The sequence below is a fragment of the Triticum aestivum genome, chromosome 7D (genome assembly GCF_018294505.1).
Source record: "Triticum aestivum cultivar Chinese Spring chromosome 7D, IWGSC CS RefSeq v2.1, whole genome shotgun sequence".
Lineage (NCBI taxonomy): Eukaryota > Viridiplantae > Streptophyta > Magnoliopsida > Poales > Poaceae > Triticum > Triticum aestivum.
In genome coordinates, this window is record NC_057814.1 from 20931196 (window position 1) to 20940484 (window position 9289).

Consider the following 9289-nt stretch of genomic DNA (forward strand, 5'->3'; position numbering starts at 1 on the left):
TCAATGTGTTTTTAAAAAAAGTTCACCCTACATTAAAACAGTTTGTCGTGCACTTCAAAAGTTTGCATCGTGTATTTAAAAATATATTATATGCATATTAAAAAAACACAGCAAAAATCACGTTAATGTCAACAAATATCATGAACAAGGATTATATAGCGACAGAAAACGAAAGCTCAACGCAGCACATGACGTGGCAAACCGTGCCCTCCCTGAGCAGTCACAGGTTCCCGAAACAAAAATCAAATATCGCAAGTTCTTGGAAGAAAATAGATACCCCTGCATCTTCACATCGACACTGAACATATGGCCTATGGCTACCAGAATGTTAAAAGTAATTGACTGAATCTACTGGTTCTACTCCCTCCGATCCGAATTAATTGAAGCAACCTCTATACAATGTATGCTGAGGCAAATCTTCACATGCAGCTCAGACACCCAATGCCGCTACTTAGGAATTCAGTTCCAAAGCAATTTGAAGCATCCCAGCAAATTGGAGGTAATTATGAACTTGATAGCAATGTCCTTACATTGTTAAAGGCGAAAGTTGAAGGTCAAAAGCATATAAAAAATGACTTAGACCTGCCCATGGATAGTATGAAATGCACAGACGGAACCCGGTCTTGTTGTCACAAGATATTTATGTACATTTCACTAAAAGAAAGATATTTATGTACGTTTGGGAGCATACATATATGAAGCAGACAAAACGTTGTTATCATCCAAATGTGAAGCAGATAAGCAGATACAAGGAGCCACAAATGACGAGAAAGGACAAGGGAAAAAAAATCAAATTTGGGTAGCTGCACCCCCCATGTCCATGTCAACAGATTTGGTAAATGGCGCTATCAAGCACTGCCGAAGTATCTTCAATGAAAGTGAGCAGATCATCCTTACATTGATGCAGAAAAAAATAGAACAGGGATTAGATGGTGACAGGAAACGGAAGCTCGAATGCAGCACGTGACGCACCAAACTTTTTAGAGTGCGCAAATCGCGAGCCTTCGCAAGTTCTTGGAAAAGAACAAAAAAGATGTCCCTGCATCTTCAGCAACATTGAACATATGACCTATGGCTACCAGAATGCTAATGTAATTGACTGAATCTACTGCTTCTTCCTAGTTTAAATGCTGAGGCAAATCTTCACATGCAGCTAAGACATCTAATGCTGCTACTTACCATAAAAAGAGAATCTAATGCCGCTACTTACCATAAAAAGAGAATCTAATGCCGCTATTTACCATAAAAAGAGACTCTAATGCTGCTACTTAGAAAACCACTTCAGAAGTAGAGGAACTCCAAGCATCTCAGCACAGCTGGAGATCATTGTAAAACTTGAGACTAGAGTGCTTGCCTTACATTGCTAAAGGTGAAAAGCAAAGTAAACATGCTTCGACGGTTATACCCATAGATAGTTGTAAAATGCACAGATGCAACCCATAGTCTTCGCGTTATTCCACCATTTGCAGCCGCGTATCCTAATGGCCATAATGTACTCGTACCATACAAACATTTCCCAAGTTTTACAACTTACAACAACAGGGGGGTGGATCAGTGGCATGTATCCCTCTTAGGCGCGGGAACTTCAAGCCAGACCAAAATTTAGGGGCGGCAGTCTGCACCGACAGTCCAGCGGCCTCATTCGACGTGATCATCTACTACGGCTTGGTTGTTCGAGAACAATGGCTCCCTTTTCTTGGGGAAACCAGGGGGCTCCATACCTGGGCCTCGGTACTTCAGCTCTGGAGTGGCTCCTCTAAGCCCAGGCTCGGCCGAAACAGGTCGATACGGAATACCGGCTGCCCCTGCATACCTAGTAGGGGAGACATACCTTCTCGGAGCACTTCTCAACGCCCCGCCGCGTAGGTCCACCGCCCTGGTAGTCTCAGCATAGCCTCGGTCAGTAGATCTCGCAGTGGCGTCCACATAGCTTCTGTCGCTGGCTCTGGTCGTGCCATCCACATAGCTTCGATCAGCAGCTCTTGTCGTGCTATCTGCGAATGCTCGCTCACTGGCTGGATGATTCAAGATGCTCCCTGTAGGAGCTGTGACCGAGGTGTTAAACGTCTCCTCCGGTGTCCATCCCAACGAATCCTTCTTCTTCACATAGACTTGCCAGATGCCAATCAAGAACAGGAGGAAGAGCAGCGCCGGGCCACTCCACACAACAGCATTGCTCTCCGGCTTGTACACCGGGAAGTTGGACCGATAGATGGCGACGTAACCGTCCCCGAGCCCCAAGATGACGAGCTTCTCACGGTCCGCGGCAATAAGAGGCTTCCCAGCTGGTGCGGCAGACATGACGGCGCTAGAACCCGCAAACACAGCCTTGATGTCCCTAATGGCTGTGGTGAACAGCGGCCGGGGCGCGCCGACCCTCCCATAGTACTGAGACGAGGTGTTGTACACCATGATCTTGTCCTGGCTGGCCACCAAGAGGTAACCTTTGATGGTCTGTATCACGACAGGGCTGTCGACCTCGGCCTTCTTGACGGCCCGGACCCGGCACTTGAGGTTGGCGACGTCGCCCATCAGCAGGACGTGCACGAGGTCGCCGGCGTCGGTGAAGCCGTAGGCCTTGAAGCGCTCGGACGGGTCGAAGGAGTAGGACCTGGGGCGGGAGCCGTTGAGCGCCTCGGCGAGGTCCTCGCAGGGCGTCTCCCGGACGGTCATGGAGCGGAGGTCGAGCGAGGCGGCGCCGGCCTCGGTGAGGAAGAGGAGGCGCTGCTTGACGAAGGCGAGCGGCGTGGAGGAGGCGATGGCAGTGCCGTAGAGCGTGCCGTTCTCGGTGAAGACGCGGATGCGGCGGCCGGCGTCGCAGGAGAGCACGTAGCGGGACCGCCCGGCGTGGTGCGCCTCGAGGTGGAGCACCGGGGCGCCGTCGAGGCCGCGCACGAGGAGCCGGGAGGAGGCCGCGGCGAGGGTGAGCCAGTCGTCGCCGTGCGGGGAGGACTCGGTGAGCCGGTGCGCCGCGATGGAGCCGTCCGCGTGGCCCGCGAAGAGCAGGCAGTCGGCGCGGCGCGGGGAGAGGTACGCGAGCAGGGCGGTCACCGGGGAGGAGGGGTTCGAGGAGGACTCGCCGGGGGGCAGGCCGAGCTCGAGCAGCGCGTCGCCGGCGGCGGAGAAGACGAAGACGCGGCCGAGGGAGTCGCCCACGGCGAAGTACTTGGTGAGCCCGTCGGCGTCCTCGTAGGGCAGCGCGGCCTGGGCGGCCGCGTGGGCGCCGTCCCCGAGCCGCACCGCCGCGGCGAAGAGGAACCGCTCGGACCACAAAGGCCGGCGCTTGGTCACCGCCACGCCCTGCGGGGCCCGCCGCCCCCCGCCCCCGCCCGGCGCCTCCTCCGCCACGGCGTCGGAGACCGCCACCTCCTCCTCCTCCGGCTGCTGATGCAGCCGCGCCGGCGGGGGCGGCCCCGGCCCGGCGGATCTGGCGAGCGCGGCCTCCAGCGCGCGCACGGACCTGGCGAGCGACTCCGCGACCGCCTCCAGCCGCGCGAGCTGCGCCGCCTGCCGCTCCAGCATCCCCGCCTCCCCCGTCTCCTCCTCAACCACCACCTCCGACGAGGACCCCGCCCCGTCCTCCCCCGACGCGGCGGCGGCGACGAGCAGGAGGAGGAGGAGGAGCGCGGCGGGGGCGCGGTGGGCCATGGCTGTCAGCGGGTGGGGGCGCAGGGTTTTGGGTGCGCGTAGTGCAGGAGGTTGGGATCGGCTCGGGGAGCGGGGACGGATCTGCTCTCGGGTAAAGTGGCAGTGGCACGGGAGGGCCATCCCTCGCCGGGCCCGCACGTCAGGCGCCGGACGACGCCTGTGGGCCCCACGGGTCAGCCGGTGGTCTCGCGTCTTTTATTTCGGTTTCGTTTGCGTGCGCAGGTGCAATGGACGAGAGGATCGTTGACTGTAAAAGAGAGGAAAATCTACGTTTTCGCTTCACTAAATTTACTTGACCGTCATCTTTTTCTTTTTTGCATGTGATTAAGAGGGGATGAAGAGAGGGGGATTAAGATGGTGCGACGGATGACAACCTTATTTCTTCACGACATACAAGACAGGTTTGGAATGTTCTGTTGGGCGGGCTTTTCTGTGCCCGATTTGTTCTATATATATGGAAGAGTTTTGAGGAGTGTCATGAGATGCTCTTAGGGCAACTCTAACCGATCCTCTATCCGGCGTTACAGGGGGGATAGATTCGGTTATTCTCCTCTAACATGCATTTAGCCAATCCCCAATAGCCGTTAGTGGAGGATAAATTGTCCTCTAGCGCCTATCCCACCCCTATTTTTACTTCGCCGCTACCACTTGGAGCATAACTCTCGCGTATTTATATCGCCTCTCCCCCGCCACCGCCTCTTTGCCGGCAACCGCCGCTACCGCGTTGCCTCCCTCGCCGCCCTTCTGCCCGACGCCCAGGCCGTTCGTCCACCGTCGTTGTCGCCGAAATCAAGGTGAAATGACGCCGTCGTCGCCATAACCGATTCGTCGGATTGATTCGTTTTTTCTTCCTCTTTAGCGGCCTCCGCTTCCTGACCATGCTTCCATGCCGCTGCACGTCATTTTCACCCTTCGCCACCCGCCGGTTTGGCCGAAACGACGGCGGCTGGCCGGTGCATCACCACTGCACCGCAAGTGTTCGACGAATTGCCTAGATGAGTTTTTTCGTTCGTTTCTTTTTGAACCGAACCATTTGGATTGAACTTATCCGTTTGAATTGTACATGAAGAGGTTGAGCGAAGGGTCATGCCAAGATCAGGAGATACTACTTTGCTCCAAAGTCAACCTGCTTGCAACTACTCGTCAATGGGCACAACTACTCGATGGGTTAGTACCTTGCGGATGGCATCTCCACCATGGGCCACATTGATCTTATTGAGCATCACTAGGAACGTTATAGCGCTTGCTAGTTGTTCTATCACATGTTATTTGTTATATTTGGACCATTCGGTGTGTTTAGATTTGAATAATTTAGTTTGTAAACTTTGAATTCAGTTTATAAACTATAGTCGTGATTTGCTTGAACATTCATATTTATGTTTAGTTTTATATATGTGTGCTAATATGTAGTTGCAATGTACACTAGAATTGCATAAGTTTAGAAAAACAAAAATTTACTTCATTATATATAGGGAGTGGAGTAAAACTTGGTGGAGTTATCAATACTTTGATCACTATACTGGTTATTCTCGTTATCGGTTTTGTTTTCTTTACTCGTGTTTGTGTTACGGTATCCCGTGATCATAATCACCAGTGTCTGACCAAATGATAAAGATATAGTAACACCAAGTGGGCCCAGGGAGCATCTCTCTAACGTGAGAGGATCCCAGTCTTGAACTATCGGTATCGAGACATATTTTTCCAGTATACCCGTAAGTCACCTGTATTCACATCCAGTTATGAAGTTAAATTCGGTAACCCCAAAGTAACCATACGGTATGTTGATATACAATATTCTTATGGTCTCAGTAATTCATATGTTGGGTCCATAGTCAAAAAACATCATAAGCTAGGTCTATCCAACTCCATTGTTCCAACGACTATCATGTTCTCATTTATTGATAGCATCCTAACAATGCTCATGATCAGGAAAACAATATCATCATCAATACATGAGCTAGTGTCTGAGGCAAGACTAAGGATCAATTTGTAGGGGATCGTAGCAGAATTTTAAAATTTTCCTACGCTCACCAAGATCCATCTATGGAGTATACTAGCAACAAGGGGAAAGGAGTGCATCTACATACCCTTGTAGATCGCGAGCGGAAGCGTTCCAATGAACGAGGTTGATGGAGTCGTACTCGCCGTGATCGAAATCACCGATGACCGAGTGCCGAACGGACGGCACCTCTGCGTTCAACACACGTACGGAGCAGCGACGTTCTCCTCCTTCTTGATCCAGCAAGGGGGAAGGAGAGGTTGATGGAGATCCAGCAGCACGACGGCGTGGTGGTGGATGTAGCGGGGTCTCGGCAGGGCTTCGCCGAGCTTCTGCGAGAGGGAGAGGTGTTGCAGGGGAGGAGGGAGGCGCCAAAGGCTGTAGTACTGCTGCCCTCCCTCCCCCCCTTTATATAGGCCCCCTGGGAGGGGGACGCCGGCCACGAACCCATCTGGATGGGGGGCGGCGGCCAGGGGGGAGACTTGCCCCCCAAGGCAAGTGGGGCGCCCTCCACCCTAGGGTTTCCAACCCTAGGCGCAGGGGGGAGGCCCATGGGGGGCGCCCCAGCCCACTAAGGGCTGGTTCCCTTCCCACTTCAGCCCATGGGGCCCTCCGGGATAGGTGGCCCCACCCGGTGGACCCCCGGGACCCTTCCGGTGGTCCCGGTACAATACCGGTGACCCCCGAAACTTTCCCGGTGGCCGAAACTTGACTTCATATATATAATTCTTCACCTCCGGACCATTCCAGAACTCCTCGTGACGTCCGGGATCTCATCCGGGACTCCGAACAACTTTCGGGTTTCCGCATACTCATATCTCTACAACCCTAGCGTCACCGAACCTTAAGTTTGTAGACCCTACAGGTTCGGGAGGCATGCAGACATGACCGAGACGCCTCTCCGGTCAATAACCAACAGCGGGATCTGGATACCCATGTTGGCTCCCACATGTTCCACGATGATCTCATCGGATGAACCACGATGTCGAGGATTCAATCAATCCCGTATACAATTCCCTTTGTCAATCGGTATGTTACTTGCCCGAGATTCGATCGTCGGTATCCTAATACCTTGTTCAATCTCGTTACCGGCAAGTCTCTTTACTCGTACCGCAATGCATGATCCCGTGACTAACGCCTTAGTCACATTGAGCTCATTATGATGATGCATTACCGAGTGGGCCCAGAGATACCTCTCCGTCATACGGAATGACAAATCGTAGCAGAATTTTAAAATTTTCCTACGCTCACCAAGATCCATCTATGGAGTATACTAGCAACGAGGGGAAAGGAGTGCATCTACATACCCTTGTAGATCGCGAGCGGAAGCGTTCCAATGAACGAGGTTGATGGAGTCGTACTCGCCGTGATCCAAATCACCGATGACCGAGTGCCGAACGGACGGCACCTCCGCGTTCAACACACGTACGGAGCAGCGACGTCTCCTCCTTCTTGATCCAGCAAGGGGGAAGGAGAGGTTGATGGAGATCCAGCAGCACGACGGCGTGGTGGTGGATGTAGCGGGGTCTCGGCAGGGCTTCGCCGAGCTTCTTCGAGAGGGAGAGGTGTTGCAGGGGAGGAGGGAGGCGCCAAAGGCTGTTGCGTTACTGCCCTCCCTCCCCCCTCCCTTATATATAGGCCCCCTGGGAAGGGGGGCGCCGGCCAGGGGGGAGACTTGCCCCCCAAGGCAAGTGGGGCGCCCCCCACCCTAGGGTTTCCAACCCTAGGCGCAGGAGGGAGGCCCATGGGGGGCGCCCCAGCCCACTAAGGACTGGTTCCCTTCCCACTTCAGCCCATGGGGCCCTCCGGGATAGGTGGCCCCACCCGGTGGACCCCCGGGACCCTTCCGGTGGTCCCGGTACAATACCGGTGACCCCCGAAACTTTCCCGGTGGCCGAAACTTGACTTCCTATATATAATTCTTCACCTCCGGACCATTCCGGAACTCCTCGTGACATCCGGGATCTCATCCGAGACTCCAAACAACTTTCGGGTTTCCGCATACTCATATCTCTACAACCCTAGCGTCACCTAACCTTAAGCGTGTAGACCCTACGGGTTCGGGAGACATGCAGACATGACCGAGACGCCTCTCCGGTCAATAACCAACAGCGGGATCTGGATACCCATGTTGGCTCCCACATGTTCCACGATGATCTCATCGGATGAACCACGATGTCGAGGATTCAATCAATCCCGTATTCAATTCCCTTTGTCAATCGGTATGTTACTTGCCCGAGATTCGATCGTCGGTATCCCAATACCTTGTTCAATCTCGTTACCGGCAAGTCTCTTTACTCGTACCGTAATGCATGATCCCGTGACTAACTCCTTAGTCACATTGAGCTCATTATGATGATGCATTACCGAGTGGGCCCAGAGATACCTCTCCGTCATACGGAGCGACAAATCCCAGTCTCGATCCGTGCCAACCCAATAGACACTTTCGGAGATACCCGTAGTGTACCTTTATAGTCACCCAGTTACGTTGTGACGTTTGGCACACCCAAAGTACTCCTACGGTATCCGGGAGTTGCACGATCTCATGGTCTAAGGAGAAGATACTTGACATTGGAAAAGCTCTAGCAAACGAACTACACGATCTTTGAGCTATGCTTAGGATTGGGTCTTGTCCATCACATCATTCTCCTAATGATGTGATCCCGTTATCAATGACATCCAATGTCCATAGTCAGGAAACCATGACTATCTGTTGATCAACGAGCTAGTCAACTAGAGGCTTACTAGGGACACGTTGTGGTCTATGTATTCACACATGTATTACGATTTCCGGATAACACAATTATAGCATGAATAATAGACAATTATCATGAACAAAGAAATATAATAATAACCATTTATTATTGCCTCTAGGGCATATTTCCAACAGTCTCCCACTTGCACTAGAGTCAATAATCTAGTTACATTGTGATGAATCGAACACCCATTGCATCCTGGTGTTGATCATGTTTTGCTCTAGGGAGAGGTTTAGTCAACGGATCTGCTACATTCAGGTCCGTATGTACTTTACAAATATCTATGTCCTCATTTTGAATACTTTCACGAATGGAGTTGAAGCGACGCTTGATATGCCTGGTCTTCCTGTGAAACCTGGGCTCCTTCGCAAGGGCAATAGCTCCAGTGTTGTCACAGAAGAGAGTCATCGGGCCCGACGCATTGGGAATCACCCCTAGGTCGGTAATGAACTCCTTCATCCAGACTGCTTCCTGTGCTGCCTCCGAGGCTGCCATGTACTCCGCTTCACATGTAGATCCCGCCACGACGCTTTGCTTGCAACTGCACCAGCTTACTGCTCCTCCATTCAAAATATACACGTATCCGGTTTGTGACTTCGAGTCATCCAGATCTGTGTCGAAGCTAGCGTCGACGTAACCCTTTACGACGAGCTCTTCGTCACCTCCATAAACGAGAAACATATCCTTAGTCCTCTTCAGGTACTTCAGGATATTCTTGACCGCTGTCCAGTGTTCCATGCCGGGATTACTTTGGTACCTTCCTACCAAACTTACGGCAAGGTTTACATCAGGTCTGGTACACAGCATGGCATACATAATAGACCCTATGGCCGAGGCATAGGGGATGACACTCATCTTTTCTCTATCTTCTGCCGTGGTCGGGCAT

At 52.6% G+C, this 9289-nt stretch overlaps 1 protein-coding gene across 1 annotated transcript; it reads right to left on the minus strand.

Moving 5' to 3' along the window:
- Nucleotides 1-1382: 1382 nt before the first annotated feature.
- Nucleotides 1383-3719, minus strand: LOC123164581 (uncharacterized membrane protein At1g75140). The gene has a single exon (XM_044582117.1). It carries the CDS (start codon nucleotides 3646-3648, stop codon nucleotides 1639-1641), a length of 2010 nt encoding a protein of 669 aa, XP_044438052.1. The 5' UTR covers nucleotides 3649-3719; the 3' UTR covers nucleotides 1383-1638.
- Nucleotides 3720-9289: the final 5570 nt, after the last annotated feature.

Coding starts and splice junctions, on each gene's coding strand:
- LOC123164581 (XM_044582117.1), bottom strand. CDS start 3,648: ATGGCCCACCGCGCCCCCGCCGCGCTCCTCCTCCTCCTCCTGCTCGTC.